The sequence below is a fragment of the Phoca vitulina genome, unplaced genomic scaffold, assembly GCF_004348235.1.
Source record: "Phoca vitulina isolate PV1807 unplaced genomic scaffold, GSC_HSeal_1.0 scaffold41, whole genome shotgun sequence".
NCBI classification, from domain to species: Eukaryota; Metazoa; Chordata; class Mammalia; order Carnivora; family Phocidae; genus Phoca; species Phoca vitulina.
Genome location: NW_022589744.1, coordinates 14,584,837 through 14,603,099, shown reverse-complemented (window position 1 = coordinate 14,603,099; position 18,263 = coordinate 14,584,837). Strand labels below are relative to the sequence as shown.

Below are 18,263 nucleotides of genomic sequence, written 5' to 3'. Positions count from 1 at the left end.
GGTCTGCCGAGGGGGCGGGGCCTGGCTGACACCACCTCGGGGGGTCCCAGCGAGAGCCCTGGGGGACGCTGAGCACCGGAGGGACAACTTGGTGGCGGGGGAGGGGACCCCGGCGAGGACAGAGGGTGGACAGCCCCCTCGCCAGCCCCGCAGACTGACAGCGGCCGGGCCCGCCCTCCCCGCTATGTCACTTCCGGCGGCGGCCCCCACCCCCTCGCGCTCTGTCTCTGGAGTAGCCTCGGACTCCGCCCCCTGGCGATTGGAACGCGGGTCACGTAGCAACGCGGGGGAGAAAGGGAGAGGGGCGTGGCCCGGAGCTCGCCCAATCAGCGCGCAGGGGCTCAGGCCCCAGCCGCTCCGCTTTAGCAACGTCGTTAGCAACACGTGGGGCCGGAGGAAGCGCGGGGCGGGAGGGGAGGGGGGAGCGGGCGGGCGGGAGGGGGGCGGGGAGGGAGCGGGCGCGCGGGAGGGGGAGGAGAACTGACGTCAGCGGGAGAGTATTATGGTCTGTCGTGGGCTGGCTGCTGCTTTTCTGCTCCTGGAAGCGGCCAAGGGGGGAAGCGGCGAGTCAACATGGAGCTTTCAGCGGTGGGGGAGCGGGTGTTCGCGGCCGAAGCCCTCCTGAAGCGGCGCATACGGAAAGTAGGTACCTCCGTGGGCCTCGGACCGAGGCTGGCCGAGCCCTCCCCTCCCGGCCTGGGTTCCCTCCCCCTGCTGCAGCCCAGCTTCCCTTCCCCCAGGTCCCAGCAGCGGCCGCGGCCGTGGCGGCGGCGGCGGCGGCTCTGAGCCCAAGCGCTTTCCTTAGACTTGCAGCGATGCACAGATTGCATGGGTGGGGGGCGGGGTGGGGGGATGAATGCCGGTGCATGCACTTTGTGCAGCGTTTCGTGCAGGGGGTGATGCAGCGAGCGCGTGCCTTTCGCGATGGGATTTCGCGCATTCATTTGGTGCATGCATTTTTTGCATGTATTTCTTGTGTCCTCGTCATGCATTTCTCCCCTTGCACACACACATTTTCCCCTTTGCATCCGCAGGGACGCATGGAATACCTCGTGAAATGGAAGGGCTGGTCGCAGAAGTAAGTAGGTTATATGCAATTCTCAACCCCAGACTGTTGTTCGGGAGGTTTCTTTCTTCCTCTTTTTCCCTTTACATTGAAATACAACACAATGCAACAAGAAAAGTTAGAGACACACACACACACACACACACCCGCCGCTCTTTCCCTGTTCCCGGGACTGACGCCCACTTCTTCCTGATTTCCTCTAGGTACAGCACATGGGAACCCGAAGAAAACATCCTGGATGCTCGCCTGCTCGCAGCCTTTGAGGAAAGGTACAGGCCCTTCCAAGCCTCAGACTCTGACTTAGGGACAGGGGTCCAGCCTGGACTGGAGTCCCACTAGATTCTTTACTCACACACCCCCTTTCTCTTTCCTTCCTGTCTCTAGGGAACGGGAGATGGAGCTCTATGGCCCCAAAAAGCGAGGACCCAAACCCAAAACCTTCCTCCTCAAGGTGAGATGGCCGTGCCCAGTGGCGGGAAGCAATGTTGTAGTGTGAGATTTTTGGGAAGGGGGCCCTGAGAGCTTATGGACCTTTGGGGTGTCCACTCATGTTGCTTATTTATAATGTAGGAAGGAGTCCCCAGACAGGCTGTCACCAGGTCAGTGGCAGAGCCAAGGGGTGTCTTGGGGAAAGGGGCTTAGCCACACTAGGATTATGCCCACACCATCCCAAATAGACACACAGTCCAATACCAGCAAGAAGTGTGCTTGCTGCAAATGGCTGCTTCCAGACGAATTCTCTACCACTTCCCCCAGACTGCTGCCCTTAAGCCCCACCCCCACCCATATAGAAATTCCGAGGCATCAGAGGGTGAAGCAGGGAGGCCCCCGCTGGAAGAGGGGTGGGGGGGGTAGTGGGCAGGGGGCCCTGCTCTGCTTTTGACATGCCTTCTCTCCTGCAGGCCCAGGCCAAGGCAAAGGCCAAAACCTACGAGTTCCGAAGCGACTCAGCCCGGGGCATCCGGATCCCTTACCCTGGCCGCTCCCCCCAGGACCTGGCCTCTACTTCCCGAGCCCGCGAGGGCCTTCGGAACATGGGTCTGTCCCCGCCAGGAAGCAGCAGCGGCACTGGCAGCACCTGCCGGGTGGAGCCCCCGCGGGACCGGGACCGGGACCGAGAGCGGGAGCGCGAGCGCGAGCGGGACCGAGAGCGGGAGCGGGGTGCCAGCCGCACCGATGACAAACCCAGCTCACCGGGAGACAGCTCCAAGAAGCGAGGCCCCAAGCCCCGGAAGGAGCTCCTGGACCCCTCGCAGAGGCCCTTGGGAGAAGCCAGTGATGGCCTCGGAGATTACCTCAAGGGCAGGAAGCTGGACGAGGCCCCTTCCGGGGCAGGAAAGTTCCCAGCTGGCCACAGCGTGATCCAGCTGGCCCGGAGGCAGGACTCGGACCTGGCCCAGTGCGGTGTGGCCAGCCCCAGCCCGGCGGAGGCCACAGGCAAGCTGGCTGTGGACACCTTTCCGGCCAGGGTCATAAAGCACAGGGCCACCTTCCTGGAGGCCAGAGGCCAGGGCACCCTGGACCCAGGTGGCCCCCGGGTCCGGCATGGCTCAGGCACCCCTGGCTCTGTGGGGGGCTTATATCGGGACATGGGGGCCCAGGGGGGAAGGCCCTCTCTCATCGCCAGGATCCCAGTGGCCAGAATCCTGGGGGACCCAGAGGAAGAGTCCTGGAGTCCCTCTCTGACCAACCTGGAGAAGGTGGTGGTCACCGACGTGACCTCAAACTTTTTGACCGTCACCATTAAGGAAAGTAACACGGACCAAGGCTTTTTTAAAGAGAAAAGATGAATTGGTGGGTGATCCCAGGACGAGAGAGCAGGAGAGAGAGTGGGAGCGTAAACTTGGCATAACGCTTTTTATTTCTGGGTGGGAGGCGGCCTTCTGGCTGGTCCTGTCCCTAACTTCACACACCCAACCCTTTCCATTCCTCCTCCCTCCCCTCAGTTTTGGTTGGAAAGATTATCTCTAGAGTTATATTTTCTATTAGATGTAAATATGTTATTTAAGAAAAAATATCTAAATATATATATTTCAACTCTTGAAGTTGTTTTATTTAAATAAGGAGAGAGAGAGAGACTCAGTGTGGTTTAGTTGGGGCAGACGGGCTGAGTCGCCGCCCCTCAGCCACCCAGGGCACTAAGGAGGTTGGGGACCTGGGTACTGGACCTCTCTGATGGTGTCTGGAGGGACTCAGCCTACCCACTTGACCCCTCCTCCCTTTTCCCACAGCCCCTTGGCAGACCCCTGGAACCAAGGCAGGACCCGGATTTTTTCTCTCTTCCCATTGGCCCATTAGGCCAACAAAAGATTGGCTCCCCAATCAGAAAAAAAGGGGGTGGGGTCAGTGTGTTTGGCCTTTTTTTTTTTTTTTAAGATTAAGAAGTGTGTTGGGGGGGGGGGGGGGGGGGCAGTATTCACTTGAATAACTTTTGTGTGTGATGTTGAAGGTAAAAAGTCGCAGGTGGGTGGGGAGCAGCAGATTCCCCCCAGGACCACATCAGGAAATGCACTTTACGGGAGATAACGTGTGTGGGATACACGCCGATCCGATCGTGTGTATGTCATGTGGATAAAATCTCCCAGTTCCCTCGATTCCTTTCCTTGCTCCACAGAAAGAAAAGAAATCCAGCGAATCTGTTTACATTCCCGAAATGCCAGGATAAATTGGGAGGATTGCATGTCAGTCCCAGAGTTCGAGACAGTCGCTTTACAGGAAAAGTGTTTGGGGGTGGACTTTTTCCTTTTCGCGTCCTCTAGCCTCGCCAGAAGAGACGGTGGCCCCCACCTCCCAGGAAGAGTTGGACTAGCCTGCCTCCCTCGGGGAGGGCGGGCCGCCGGCTCTCGAATGGACGCAGGGCCAGACAGGCCCACCCTGCGGGACCCACGGAGGGAGGCGCGGCGGCGGGCGCGGCTGGGAGCGGGGGCTCCGCGCCGAGGCCTGGCCGGGAGTGCGGCGGAGCCTCGGGCCTCGGGGCTCGGGGCGGGCAGGACTCGCATCCCCGGCGGCTCCGGCGGGCGAGGGGAAGGAGGGGCGAGGCGAGGTTTTCATCCAAGAATGCGCATCAGAAACTTTTGCTTTTTCCTCCCCCCCCCGCCCTCTTCTTAAAAGCAAAAGCTATAATTTATAGGCCTTTTCGATTCGCGGAGTGTTCTCTATTTGAACTCGACATTCAAACTCCGCCAAAGGGGGCGGGAGGAGCCGGAGTTGAAAAGAGACGGCCGCGGCGGGGGAGGCCGTGCGCGGCGGCGGGGCCCGGGGCGCCCCCGTGTGCTCCAGGGATGCAGAACGCGCGCCCCTCTTTCGACTCGAAAGCACAAATCTGTCTCCCCCCCCCACCCACACCTCCTTCTCTTCGAGGGCTGATCCTTTGGCCTCCCCGGCCTCCCCCGCCCTTGGAGGGCTAGGAAGATTCGACTGCCCACTGCTTGTCTAGGGAGGGCGTGGGGGTCCTGCGCGCGGGAGGAAGCACAGACTCGGGGCGAGCGAGGCGGGGGGCCGGGGCTGGGGGGGAGCTTCTGGATGGGGATACAGGGTGGGAACTCCAGCCTTGTCCTCCTCCGCACTCCCCATCTCCCCGCCTCCCTCTTTCCTCCAGACTTTCTTGCCTTTAAAGAGAGGGGGTAAAAAAAAAAAAAAAAAAAAAAAAGAGGAAGACGGTGTACTACATGATTTTATTTGTTTTTGAGTATCAAATTGCGCCTATAAAGAGAAGCCCCTGGAATGGGGATTTTTATCTGCTCACATTTGTAAAACTGGTATTTTAGACTTTGTATAAAGAAGCGCCGTTGACCAAGTGTATCTGCTAAAATGTGGACGCTATTTTCAGATGAAGCTTCATTGAAGAGACATGTCTGTTACCCAGTGGACGGTAACTCGGGGACACGTGTCTACCTGGCTGCCGCCTTCCTTTCTCCCTTCCTCCCTTGGCTCCCATCTCCCTCCCTCGGGGCTGACTCTGACTCTTCCTTCCGACGTTCCGGGGCCAGCCGGCTTCTGCCCCTGCCTCCCCTCTGTCCGCCGTCTGTCCGTGGCCATGCGTGTGTGTCTTTTCCGCTCGCTCTTGCGACGCTGACCTGGGGGGTGGGTGGGCAGGGGCCAGGGCCGCGTGGCTGGGAGTCTGCAACCGCGCGGGATGTGCGTGTGTTGAGTTTATTTAATTCTAAGATTTGTACAAATCTAGAATCGATCCCCGCCTCAGCTCAAGAGTGAAGCTTCGGTACCTATCTTCTGCGGTCGTGAATGTCTGTATCCAATACCGCTTTCTACGTGTTTAAATATATACTTTGTAAATAGAGACATGTCTCGGTTTTATTCCTTCCCCTCCCCCCTCCCCAGGAGCAGAGGGAAGACTAGCCTGGGGAGAGAGGACCCTTTCTTCCTGTCTCATCCCACCCACCCCCACCCTTGCCCGCATCGGCCCCGAAGGATTCCTCCAGTAAAGGCCCGTCCCCAACTGGGGGAACTTTCCAACTAGGGGAGGGGGGAGAGGTGGGATCCGGAGGGAGTGGGCTATGACTCTCCTTAGCCTCCAGGGGGGAGGTCGTGGCTTTCCTCACCTACGGGCTGCAATTTTCTGGGACCCAGGCAGAACTCGGGGACACCAGGAGGATGGGCACGACCTTTAGGGTCCCCCTTTCTTCTGGCGGGGCTCCACCCCCCCGCGCGCGCCCCACCCCTAGGCCCGACGGCGCTGGTCCCCGAGGCCCGGGCGCCCCACAGATGTGCGCCTGGCGGTTCCAGGCCTGCTTTCTGGTGCTGTCGCGGGACCCGCCCCCCAGACCCACCCAGCCTCGCCAGCGCTCCCCGAAATGCAGCGCCTCGCGCCTATTGATTGAGGAATTGAATTCGCGGGTATTGCTAGGCAACTGGCTGCTCGGAGCCGGCGCAGAGCACGCTGATGTGATTAGTGAACCTGGCGCGGCCGCCGCGCAGCCCCGCGCCCCCCGCCCCCCGCCAGCCTCTCCGTCCCCGGTCTTCTTGGGGTGTAGGAGCCCCAACGCCGGGCGAGGCGCCGTCCGGGAAGAGCAGAGCGCAGGGTGGGGATAGGGGTTCTTGGCCCTCCCGGGCGAAGACTTTGCAGGGCGCTGACGTGGGGCGGCATGGGAGAGCCGCCTTCCGGACCCCAAGGCGGCCATGGCTTGTCCCAGTCCCACCCCTGTAGCCCCCCCGCAGACCGTGTCGCGCAGAGAAGCCCTGACCTAGGCGCACTCGCAGAGCGCGAAGGGAGAGGCGTGGGGACGCGTTCGCCCGCACATCTCCAGTCTTCGGCCAGCCGGCTGGGAACCCCGCCCTTGGCGGTGCTCTCCGCGCCTCTTCCCCCAGTTCTGAGAGCTGAGTGGGAGGATCGGGCAGGGAGGGAGCGACTGGCGCCGGGGCTGGGGCAGCGGGTCATGGGGCATTGAGTGCCCTTCGGACTTGAGGGGCCTGCGCCCGCAGCGGGCAGAGTCGGGGCGGGGATGGAGTGGGGTGGCCTGGCGAGGCGCGCCAGGGGCGCTCGCCCCTGAGCGGTGGCCCAGCTGCTCGATCGGGACTCCCTCAAGCGACCTCTCCTGGGTGTTTGGGCAGCGGAGAGGACTCGTGTTTAGGAAGATGAGAGGCGCCGACTCTGTCCCCTTTTCCCGGCTGGCTGGCCACCATCAACCTCGGCTTTGACCGGGAGCTCCTTGCGCGGTATCCGTTCCCTGGGCAGGTTCTCCAGGAGAGTGACCAGGAGCGGAGGCCCCCGCCCGCAGTGCCGCCTCTGTCCTAGGGCAGGGTCGGCTCCTCTGGCCGACGCTGGTTGGACTGGAATCTTTATGGCTCTTTGAAGCGCGGCGGATCGAATCCATTTTTCTGTCCCTTTGATGCTTGCGACGCACCGATCCTAGGGGAGGCCCTGTGCTGTGAGCGGGAGACCCGACGGCGAGAAGGCCGGCATCCAGCGCTTTGGGGGCTCATGCTCTAACTTTCCCCTCTCACCAAAAACTCCTCCAGGCCCAGAGGGGGCCTCGGATCCAGCTGGAGTCTGAGATGGGAGCTGCTCAGTGTTTGGCGGCGCTCCACGGCGCCCAGCCTTGGGGGCCTGGACACGGGGAAGAGGCTGTGGGTTGGGGCCGGGGCTTTCTTCCGGACACTTCGGAAATGGAGGCTGCCAGGGGCTTCTGGGAGCAGTCGGGGTGGGGGTCGAGCAATTCGGTTCCCCGGGGCAGCTCGGAGCCCGAGGTGGGGAATGTCCCCTGCGCGTCCGAAGAGCCAGAGGCTCGAAGTCCGCGGGCCGCGCGCGCCCTCTAGAGGCGATGGCCTGAGTCCCTCTCCGGGCGCCCACCCCCTCCGGGCCTTTCGATTCGCGGAGTGCTTGCGGCCAGGGTCTTTCTGGGTCTTGAAAGCAGCCCCGGGAAAGCCGCATCTCCCCCACCCCAAAGCACGCTACAGTGGGCCACGGTGGGCGCCCCCCCTCTGCGCCCTCCCTTGCGGAGAGGAAGGGGGTGTTCAGCCGCCGGGATCCCCGTAGCCTTGCTGAACCATCCCGCCAGGCGCCCTTGGGCTGGACCCGGCGGCGCGGGGCTGAGTCCGGGGGAGGCCGCGGGCCGGGTCGGGCCCCTTGGCAGCCCAGCCCATTCTTTCTGGGAAGGAGGTGGATTAGGCCATCAGATCAGCCGCGCAGAAACGAACAAAGGCCGGTGTGGGTCAGGGCCCCGCACCCGTCTGGCGGAGGCTCTAGAGACAGGGGCTCCCACGAAAGCCTGGCCCGCCACCGGGGGCAGCGCGGGCTCCTGCTCTGCGTGCCCACTCCTTCCCGGCCATCCCCACCCCCTTTCTGCCCTCTCCAAGGCCAGAGGCCCGCCAGGCAGGCGTCACCCCTGCCCACCTTCTCCAAAACAGAACAGGTCCAGCCTCTGCAGGGGCAGCAGAAGAAAGCAGGCCTGCAGCCTTGCCGCAAGAGTTGCACTTCCAATTCTCTGGCCTTTTCTGGAGAGTGCGTTGCATTTCTATTTGTAGTGCGAACCTCCTCCCCAAGGAAAACATCCAGGCCTTCGCCCCAACTAGCCTTTCAACTGGTGGCCAACATCCAGGTCCAACTGCTGTCTTCACTTCAAAGGGAGCTGGATTCTCCCTGGAGGATGAAATTTATGAATACATTCAGGCTGAGGGCAATGCAAACCCTGAAGGCCCAGGGAAGGCTCTAGAATAGGCAAATCAGCTCCTTATGATGAGCTAGGAGTTAGGAGTACAATAGCACCAGCGACTCCAAACCTCTGGAGGGCCACAGCGGCTCCTCTGGGGGTCTTAGAGCTGTGTCCTTCTAAAGTGTTAGCACAGGGGCGGACTCAAGGGGTTATGCAGCTTTCCAGCACAGTGTCTTTGGGGTTAACTTAAAGTCTCGCTTTCTGGGAAAGGTCTCCAAGTGAGTTTATTATGTCGGGCAGCGTCCCCGGCCTCTGCCTACTAGATGCGGGGAGCGGCAACCTTCACCCCTGCCCCCCAGTCGTGACCACCAGAATCATCTCCCGATGTGGCCCAATCGCCCTTTGTGAACTGCGGGTGTAGGGGTTCACAGTTGTAACCAACCCCACCCCTTTGCTTAGAAAAAACACTCCCCCCCCCCCCCCACCCCCTGCACTCCAGGAAAGGGGCTAGCCCTTTCCCGAAGGCTTGGATGTTTCCATCAGTCCACATCCAGAGTATTTTGGGCAAGTGAAGAGAGATTATTGTTTCCAGGCATCCCACGTGATGTACACCAGGCTGGCAAGTTTAAAAAAAGATTTATTGATATACTAAAAGTTAACAGAAAGTAAGACAAACCCCAACACCACTCACTAATGTCTCCCCTGCAAAATAAATTAATGTCAAAAAACAAAAAACAAACCTGCAACCTATGCCTAGTGTTAGTTTCCCAAAAATACTAGAAAGGCAACAGAATCTTTAGATATACTTGAGCAAAAATCTGGTCATCTAGGCACTACCTCGCCCCTCCTCCCACCCCCTCCCCCCAAACCACCACCAGCTTCCTGGGGGAAGCATTCTCTCTAACTGGTAGGTTCTGATTGAATATGGGGGCTGGGCTGCCATCCTGCTTCTACAAAGATCTTAAGCTTCCCGGGGCAGTAACATATTCACTTTTGTTCTCTCTTTTAAAAAAGCAAACAAACAGCCATAGTTTAAAGCAATTAGAAGTGGCATACATGAATGATTTTTTTTTTAATTAAAAAACACAAATCAAGCCAGCAATTGGCACTGGTCCAAACCTCTGCTCCTCCTTGCTTCCCCCTAATGAAACCTCTAGGCCCAGAGCCCTCTTAGTCACGTCAGGATTTTGAGTGTAACCAAACCGAGGCACACTCTTTTTGGTACCAAAAAATATATATAAAAATATGTCAAACCCTCTTAAGGACAGACTGGCCGCTTCTTCCTATCCATGACAAGCAAACAAAGACACAACACGATTAAAACACCCATTCAGTATACACTGTGATGCGGTCCATGTGGGGAACCCTGCAGAATCAACAAGGGATCTCCAATCAGACGTGACTGATGCCGCGCACACACACACACACGCGCGTGCACACACACATAGCAGCAAGTAAGAGAGCACTACTTTTATTGGTAAACATGACAATCAACTCTCCAGCGGAGGCGGTCACGCCTGCACGTGTGCACGCACACACACACACGCACACACCCTTTTAAACACAAACCACATGGAGTCACAAGCACTGAGAAAACCACACAACACAGCAAGAAGGCAAAGCGGCTGGGAGTAAGGTGTTTGCAGAGTCAACTTTGGGATTGAAGTAGCTGGTAAACAAAGGCACCACGTCGGGGTTTGGAGACCCGGCTGTTGAGAACGTCAGGTCAGTGCTGACACGCATTCGTCCAGCAGCCCACGGAAGCCCAGGGTGGCCCTAAGGGCTCAGAGCTGCTGGCGGCCCGGCTCTGCAGCCTCTAAGGAAGCCCAGGGCCTGGCAGAAAGGGAGTCTCAGAGCCTGGAGGCCACCAGCCCCTCTGAGGGGAAGGCAGCCCAGAGGAGCCCCTCTATTCACAGCCAGGGAACATCGGGGTGTCCGGGGACTGGAGGGGAAGCTGGTGTCAGCGGCCCAGTGTGCTGGGATCCCTTTCTTCCAGACTGTGCAGTGAGCTGCAGTCTCTTCCCCCCGCCTCCTGGGGTGGGGGGAGCGTGGAGGTGGCAATTCTCCCCTTTGCTGCCCACTTTCCAGTTCTAGCCTGGTTGTCTGGGATGCCGAGCCCTCAGATCTGCCAAGATGGGCGCCACTCCCGCCGCAGCCCAGCACGGCTACCACGCAGGTGACCCAGAAGCCACATGTGGATACCCCTTAGCAAGGTCCTGGACACGGGTCTGTCCCCAAAGGCACACGGTTGAAATTGATTCAGACACACAAAAGCCATCTCTATTTGGCGCGGAGGGTGAGGGACGAGGGAGCTGGAGGTCTGGCAGGCCCACCCCTCAGAAAGCAGAGCCCCCCGCGTGAGCCTGGGCTCCCCCGTGATCAAGGCAACAGGACAGAGTGCCCACATGGGCTGGCTGGCTTCCACCAACCACTGAGGCAGAAAAGGACCCTGCACCTCCACTTTTCTTTTGGCATCACAAAGACCTGGTGACCCCACTCCCTGACCCACCTCTCTGCCACGAGCCGTCCCAGGCAGCTCCCAGACTCGGCCCGTCTGGGGGCAGGCAGATTGGGCCTCTCAGATTGTGACCCCCTTCCAAAGGATTCAGGGACACGGCTTCGCAGCCGGGAAGGAGCTTGTGGAACCCCCAAAGGTGGGAGGGATTGTCAGGGAGAGGAGGTGCCCGTGGGCCGCGGCAGAGGTGGGCGCGGTGGGAGTGGAGCCGGACAGGTCTGACGCCGGAAGCCTGCGGGCCACGGGAGGGTGGGCCTAACTCCGGCGACTGCCCACACTCCCACCTTCCAGGGGCTCCTGGGGGCAGTTTGTGGGGCCACGGCTGTCCCTGCACAGAACAGCACCAACAGCAGAAAGGAGGGCAGCCAAAGTGACGCCCTTCCGCTTCTGCTCCCCCGGAAACGGGGAGGCTCTAGTGAAACAGCTCTGGGACCAGCCCCCTCCCAGTTCGTGCTGACTTCGGGCCAACATTAATGTGAGCCAGGGTTCCCGAGCACCCCAACAGCAAGCACCTGCCCTACATTCAGGCCGCAGCCTTGAGCTGTTGGCATGGGGCAGGGACAGGGAGACGGACAGGCGCCCTGGTCCTTGCCAGTCGGGCACCACTCTGAAGGGGAGTCCCGACTGGCGAGGTCCCTTAGCAGCCCCCTAGTTGAGCCCTGGAGCAGTCCCTCAAGGCCTTGCCCCCACCCCAGTCCACGTTCCTTCCCCACCACTGGGCAGGAACTACCGAGCTGGATCCCTCCTCTAACAGCTGTGTCCCCCGGATACGCAGAGGAAAGCTGAGCCCCCAGCCCGCCGTCACAGGCAGGGCAGTTCAAACAGCACACAGGGGACGGCCTTGAGGAACGTTCGGCCAGAGACACGGGAAGGCAGACTTCCTGAGACACGTGGGAAGTGAAGCAAAGGCCCAGAGGTAGGAACGAGGGCAAGGCATCAAGGTACTGCCCTGCCTGAAATCACAGGCAGGGCCAGAGCAAGTCCCCTCCCAGCCTGCCCCGGAAGGAGGCCACCCGGACCCCAGAAAGGGCTGGGGGGTGCAGGGCAGTTATCAAAGCAAAACCAGAGGCCAGAGAAGGGCAGGCAAGAGCCGGGCCGCCACAGGGCATCAGTAATGTCTCAGGTTGAAGAAGCCCACGCTGGTGGGGGACTCCTTCACCGTGACCGTGATGAGGTTGGCAGTGACATCGGTGACAAAGACGTGCTCAATGAGGCTGCGGGTGGGCTTCCAGTCCTGGCTGGTCTGGACAGACACAGACGGGTTCTGTGCGGCGCCGGGCGGTGAGGCCGAGCCGGGCTCTGAGTCGGAGCTGCTCTCCTCCCCGGCGCTCGGCTCTCCGGGCAAGGCTGTCTTGCGTGCTTCCCCGGGGGCCGTGTGGCCCTCCTGACCGCTGGCGGCCGCGCTGCCCCTGACAGAGTCCCTCTTGCCCGCAGAGGAGGGCACAGTCGCCCCCCTGGAAGGCAGCTTCTCGCTCTTGCTGCTGTCGGAGGGCATGGTGGCCCCACTCCCCCCCGCGGGGCCGCCCCCGGCGCTCTTCCCCGCAGCCGGGCAGGCGGCAGGGACGCCCTTGCTGGCCGCGGCATGGCGGGCAACCATGCCCACCCCCGCTGTGCCGTTCTTGACACTCTGTAAGTCCAAGACCTGGAGGCTCAGCTCCTGGGTGGGTGCAGGCTGGGGGCCCAGGCACCCGGCAGGGCCCTTGCTGCTGTGGACATAGGGGGGCCCCCCTGCACCCCCCCCTTTCTGCTCCACAGCCCCACTGCTGGGGGCCTTTGGGACTTTGCTTCCTGGGGAGCTGATCCCCAGCTCCCCCTTCTGCGTCCTCACCTTGAGGTCCAGCCCGAGGCCGCACTTGCCAGCGGTCTGGGCCTTGAGGGCCAGTCTGCTGGCGGCCTGGGCCTGGCTCTGGCTCATTCGGTTCATGTAGTGCACGATGGAGCTCTGCCAGCTGATGCCGCCCCGGCTGGGACTGCCAGCCATGCCCTTCATCAGGCTGGCCAGGTTCTCCGGGGTGGCCATGGCACTGGGGCCACCGCAGGCCTCCTTGGCGTGGGCCTTCAGAGCGGCCAGGCCTGCCACGGGGGCGCTAAGCGGAGGGGGCAGCTTGCTGGCCGGCGCCCCCAGGTCCTTCCGGGCGGTCTTCAGCACCTTGGCCAGGCTCACGGGTCTCCGGGCCGCCTTCTGCTCCGGGGGCAGGGGCTTGCGGCCTCGCTTCTTCCGGATGGGGTCCTTCAATTCGGGTTTGGCCACCAAGATCTGGGCCTTCTTCTGAGGCACCGGGTGGGTCTCGCGGCCCCGGGGACCCCGCTTGGCGTCTAAGTCACTGTCGTCCTCTTCATCAGAGGAGGTGGAGGAAGACGTGGAGGAAGAGGAGGAGCTGCTGGATTTGGAGGGCGCGTCGGGTTCCTGCAAAGACAGAGCACAGGTGTCACCGGCTGGAAGGCCGGGCCCCCAGGACACCTCAAAGCTGATACTCCAGTGGCTGCCACCCCAGAGGAGCAGCCAGGAGGGAGCGACGACGCACCAGCTTGTCCAGAAGAGATCGGAAAAGTCCTTCTGAGATTCCATGAGATGCAGTTAAAAGCAGAACGAGCAGAACAAAGAACAGGTGGTTTGTCAAATCAGAGCAGAGCAACGAAGCAAAGAGCATGCGCTGTCACGTCCCGTGCACTACGGCCTTGAAGGGGGGACGCCGGTTTGGCTCCAGGCTCCCTAGCAGACAACTTGGAAAGGGAAGCGCAGAGCTTACGAGGCGGGCCAAGTAGTGCGTGTAAGCGCGCTCCGTAATCTGAAGCAAGGGGACATCCTGCTCCAATCCTCCCACTTCCAAATCGGACCCCTTCAGAACATTCCAGCACACAGGGGAACAAACTGCTGCCCTCCTGACTTCTGGGCGTCAGGGCACCCTGTGTCTCACTGGGCTGGCATTTCCAAGGGCACACTTTAGGGAAACGGAGCCAACACCGGCTGCCTGCTGTGAAGCTCGCGGGCCCTCAGCTGGGCACGATCCAATCCAACCCGGAGCCTCCGAGCCTCCCTGCCCAGCCAGGCCCACGGCCTCTATGCCGCTTCCGTGGTCCCCAGCTGGTCCCTCTAGCTGATGAGAGCCCGAGGGCACAGGGCCCCCCGGCTCCCACTGTCCTACTTGAAAGGAAGATTGTGAAGAGCAGGCCAGTGCGGACCAGCCATCAAACCTTAAAGCGAGGTTTTCACAGCCTCCCAGAAGGGCGGTTTCTGTAAGTGACTGAGCTCTTGGCCACACTGTGTGGGTTCGGGATCCTGGGGCAGCGCCCTTGAGAAAGGAATCCTAGGCACATCCCAGACTGGGGCTCTGACCCTTCTCCCCATCCTGCCTCTGAACTGCTGAAGGGAGGGCATTGCCCCGGACCCCCAAGCGTGCGTCCCTGTGGGCTGCCCTGGTTAGTCTACTCAGTGAACCTTTGAGCACCTACTGTGTGCATGCGTCCTGATCTTTTCTGTTCCCCCAAGAAAGTGGTCGGCAGCCAAGTCTGACCCTGCCACCCACTAGAAAGGAGTGCAGAAGGGACATCAAATGAACAAGAAACCAGCTCTGGAGGGGACCAGCCCTCCTGGCTGCAGGGGCAGGGGCCTGCTGTTGCCCCCTGCTGGCCGAGGCGTAGAGCCACCAGCAAGGAAGGAGGCAGAAGGCCCGGGTCTTCTGAGCCAGGGACTGACCTCTGTGGAGGAGCCAGCGCGATCCCCATTCCCCAGAGCCCTCAACCCTCCTGCCCCTGCCTTCCACTCTGTGCAGAGGGGCGCGAAGAGGTCAGCGGCCACCCACCTTGAGCTTGGAGTGGCGGCTACAGGACATCACCGTGTGCTTCCTCGGCCGGCCCCGGGGCCGCTTGCCTCTCTTCCGGTTCTGCACCTCCTTCTCGTGTTCCCTTAAGACAATCACCAGTCAAGGTGCGAGAAGCCCTGTGCACACACCCTCTCCCACCACACGGGAACCCCAGGCCGCCAAACACCGCCCCTCAACACTCCGGGCCTGCGGTGGCTTATCATCAGTCCCACTGCAGAAGCACACGCCATTCATGAACATACCCAAGGCAGACGTCTAGACCCTCCTCTTTCCAATACGGTATTAGTTTTTTACCTATTGGTTTTATTGCATTTGGGTAAAAATGAGTGAAAAAAATTTCAGCAAAGCCGAGAAAGGAACAATTCTCCAGTTTTCCCAGACTCCTCTTCAGACAGCCCTGTGCTAATCCCGGCCACTTTCCATGGGGAGAATGTTTCGTGGAACTTCTAGAATGCAGCCCACTAGAAGGAGCCTTCGTTGTCCCATGGTCCAACCCCAGCGCTCCAAACAAGAGTCGCGGGCTGGCAGACAAGGACCACCGGCCCCAGCCTCTGCCTCTCCAGTCTACGAGCACTGGTCAGGGGATCCGAGGGCTCTGGTCCCACCCTGCAATCTGGTCTTCCCAGAGCCAGTGCCCTTGGCTCACTCCCGGCTTCCTTTTCCTAACACCTCTTTGTTCCTAGACTGTGCCCTTGACAGATGCGCTGGACGTGCCCGATCCCGAAGTGGCTGGGGCTCAAAGCCCGCACACCCTTAATCAGCTCCCAGAACTCGGGGTCATGAAGCCAAGAAAGCTGCCTCCAGCCCGACCCCCAGAGAAAGCTTGTATTGCAAGCCACCCCTGGGGAAGAGGCTGATCCGGAGACGCTTCCCAGTAATTAAAAGGGGCAACTGTCATCTTGTTGGGGCCTGGAAGGCTATCTCTTAAAGAATCCAATTAGTACAACCAGACAAAGCTCACACTCTCCGAAGCAGCCCCCAACCTGTCTCCCAGAAGGGTGGGGGCATCCCCTGGGTCTCCTCTGCTGACACATTAACTGGCACCTGCAGATTTTGAATCTCAGACCTGCCCTTACGAACGCCACCCCCCCCCCACCAAGTACGGGACTGCCAGCTCCTAGTTTTGGGGGGGGGCTGTCGCCTGGGTGCATAGGGGGAGATACCCGCCTTCCCAGATTTCTCTTCCCCATGATCCTCAGATCACCCCATGCTTGTTTTCAACTCTCGCACGTCCTGGATATTTCACCCTAGTTCTTGTCTGCTGTGCAATAACCGAAAAGGACACACACTCTCTCAGCAGTTAGGGGGCTGTCTTGCAGAGAAACGGACCAGCTCCCACCACCCCTCCCCTGCCCAGGCTTACAAGACCCGAATTATGAATTCAACAGCGGACAAATTACTGATAAGCTTTTCCAGAGCTATGGAGGCAAGCGTACTCTGGCCTCGTCTCTCCTAACTCTGCTCAAAGCCCATCTTTACTTGCTTCCCACTGCAAGGCCTCTTGGAGAAGACCCTGCTACAGTGCGGGTAAAAAGCGGACCAGAGAACAAGCTGGCCAGATTGACCCCAGGTGGGAAAGCTGTTGAGCAACTCATTTATCTGCGTCTATCAGTAGGGCAACCGGCAGTAAAGTCACTCCCCACCCCCGCAGTGTGCTTAGGGACATCGCTTCCCGGACCCTCCTGCCAGGAGGCTGGCCCCTCCATCACCTGCCCCTCGTCTCCCTTTTGCCTATCTCAAGGACGTCTCTCTTAACCCAACTCTATATAAAAATAGAGATGATATCTAAAATCACAGAAGCAAGTTTGTCCCCTGGGACTTGCAAGAGTGATCCACACCCCCCCCCATACCACCTGTTTTAGAGTCTAAAGAAAAATAAATGTGTCGCTTCTGGTACAAAACCCACTAACTTTCTGCTGTGCTGCTTCAGCTCCCTCTCTGGGCCTTCTCTTGCTCCATGGCACCCTCAGGGAGCACTGGGCGGCCAGACCACTATTTTTATGGCAAACCTGCCATCCTAGTTCTTATTAGTGCTGTTGGCAAATGACTCAACAGAAAAGACCAACAAGAGAAGCCAGAATTTTTCAGGAAGGAACCGAGAAGGTTCATTTTTGCAAGTCTGGCTGTCAGAAGGACCCAGAGCAGCACTAAAACAGTGACTTCTGAGATCTGGACACGGTGCTGGCCCGCCAAGGGAAGGCCGGGGAGGGGCTCATCTGGGACTTCAAAGCTGGGCCCACCTCCACCGACAGCCCCAGCACGGAGGCCCTCAGACCACAGCCCAAGCCCAGGACCCCTAGAAGGCCCGCTCGGCCCTGAACCACAACAGGACAGGCCACGGTCTCCCCAACATTCTCCCCCTTCCCACACGTGCTGTTAACTTTCTCACTTCTTCTGGAAGGCCAGGAGCAGCCTTGGGTCCAGGATATTTTCCTCTGGCTCCCAGCTGTTGTGTCTGGAAAAGCAAAACGCAAGGCGTCAAGAAACACCAGGCCGGGAAAGGCCACTTCAGAAACCAGCTGGAGTGGGGCCGCCCCCTCGCCCTCCAATCCCTGCTGATGGCAAGGGCACCGGGGTGCTGCGGCAGAGTCCCCCTAAATCCCACCCGTGCCTAGGATGAGTTCCTGGAGACTGGGGGCCTTAAGGCCAATACCTCAGCCCCAAACTCCAAGGGAAACCACCACTTCAATCCTCAATTAACTAACGTTCGGCCTCAGGAAAACTCCACAGTCTCCCCCTGGGAGGAAAACAAATCCCAATAAAATGGGAAGTTGCCGGGAGGGAAGCCCCCAAAGCCTGGCCCGGATCCAGCGAGGGAAGGGAAGGCTGCTCCAGGATGCAGGGAGGGGCAGGCCGAGGGGCACAGAAGCGCTGCCCAAAGATTCAGAACAATGTGGCTGGCGCCCAAGCGAGCGCGGGCCAGGGCACCCGGAGGGGAAAGCAAAGAAAGAAAAGTGGGGTCCGGGAAGAAAGGGGAAACGGGTGTGCCCGAGGGGCTGTAAACAGAGCCCCTTCCGGGGATGCCAAGTCCCCTTCCTTACTTTAAAAGCGGGGGGTGGGGGGGGAAGGAGCCCTTACATCCATCAATAGGAAGCTCAGGTTACAGTGGGGAAAATATGGACGGGAGAAGGGGGGTTCACGTCCCGCGGGGAGGGCTGAGGCGGGCTGGGGGCGCAGGCAACAAATGGGCGCGGGCGGAGCGCGCGGCGCGGGAGGGAAGCGGGCCGGGGCGCGGGGCCCGAGGGGCTTCCGGGGGAGGCCGCCCAGCCCCGCGCCCCGCGGGCCCGTAAACAAAGGGCGGCCCCGCGCAGGACTGCGCGCCCCCTTCCCGCCGAGCCCGCAGGGACCCCGCGAACTTCCCGCCCAGCGCGCGGACGCCCCCGCCCCCCGGGGCCGAGGTGGCGCGGGCGGGAAGGCGCGCGCCGCGTTGTCGGGGACTCACTTGGAGGACCAGCCGCGCCACTTGACCAGGTACTCCAGCTTGCCCTGCAGGGAGAGAAGAGGCGCGTGAGCCGGGGCCGGCGGGCGCGGGGCGGGCGCGGGCCGGGCCGCACGCACCTTGCGGAGCCGCTTGCTCAGGATGCACTCGGCGGCGAAGACCTGCTCGCCCACGCTGCTCAGCTCCTCCATGCTGCCGCGCGCGCCCGCCCCGACCGCGGCGCCCGCCGCTCCCCGCTCCCCGCACAGCCGCCGCCGTCGCCGCCGCCGCCACCACCGCCGCCGCCGCGCGCCCCGCCGGCCGCACACAT

General features: G+C 60.8%; 2 protein-coding genes across 2 annotated transcripts; one reads left to right on the top strand and one right to left on the bottom strand.

Moving 5' to 3' along the window:
- The first annotated feature begins 506 nt into the window (after window positions 1–506).
- CBX8 (chromobox 8) lies at window positions 507–3,415 on the top strand. Its single transcript, XM_032429828.1, has 5 exons — window positions 507–642; window positions 1,035–1,078; window positions 1,270–1,335; window positions 1,451–1,517; window positions 1,969–3,415. The coding sequence occupies exons 1-5, from the start codon at window positions 574–576 to the stop codon at window positions 2,854–2,856; spliced, it is 1,134 nt and encodes a 377-aa protein (XP_032285719.1). The 5' UTR covers window positions 507–573; the 3' UTR covers window positions 2,857–3,415.
- A 5,655-nt stretch (window positions 3,416–9,070) lies between these two features.
- CBX2 (chromobox 2) lies at window positions 9,071–18,144 on the bottom strand. Its single transcript, XM_032429929.1, has 5 exons — window positions 18,073–18,144; window positions 17,957–18,000; window positions 16,904–16,969; window positions 14,494–14,596; window positions 9,071–13,097 (listed from the first exon to the last, which is right to left on the bottom strand). Exons 1-5 carry the CDS (start codon window positions 18,142–18,144, stop codon window positions 11,799–11,801), a joined length of 1,584 nt encoding a protein of 527 aa, XP_032285820.1. The 3' UTR covers window positions 9,071–11,798.
- Between the last annotated feature and the right edge of the window lie 119 nt (window positions 18,145–18,263).

What these genes read in the sequence shown, in the direction of transcription:
- CBX8 (XM_032429828.1), top strand. Translation starts at nt 574, where the DNA reads ATGGAGCTTTCAGCGGTGGGGGAGCGGGTGTTCGCGGCCGAAGCCCTC. An exon ending in TGAAGCGGCGCATACGGAAA is followed by an intron (nt 643 to 1,034) that starts GTAGGTACCTCC and finishes TTGCATCCGCAG; the next exon opens with GGACGCATGGAATACCTCGT. An exon ending in TGGAAGGGCTGGTCGCAGAA is followed by an intron (nt 1,079 to 1,269) that starts GTAAGTAGGTTA and finishes GATTTCCTCTAG; the next exon opens with GTACAGCACATGGGAACCCG.
- CBX2 (XM_032429929.1), bottom strand. Translation starts at nt 18,144, where the DNA reads ATGGAGGAGCTGAGCAGCGTGGGCGAGCAGGTCTTCGCCGCCGAGTGC. An exon ending in TGAGCAAGCGGCTCCGCAAG is followed by an intron (nt 18,001 to 18,072) that starts GTGCGTGCGGCC and finishes CTCTCCCTGCAG; the next exon opens with GGCAAGCTGGAGTACCTGGT. An exon ending in TGGCGCGGCTGGTCCTCCAA is followed by an intron (nt 16,970 to 17,956) that starts GTGAGTCCCCGA and finishes TTGCTTTTCCAG; the next exon opens with ACACAACAGCTGGGAGCCAG.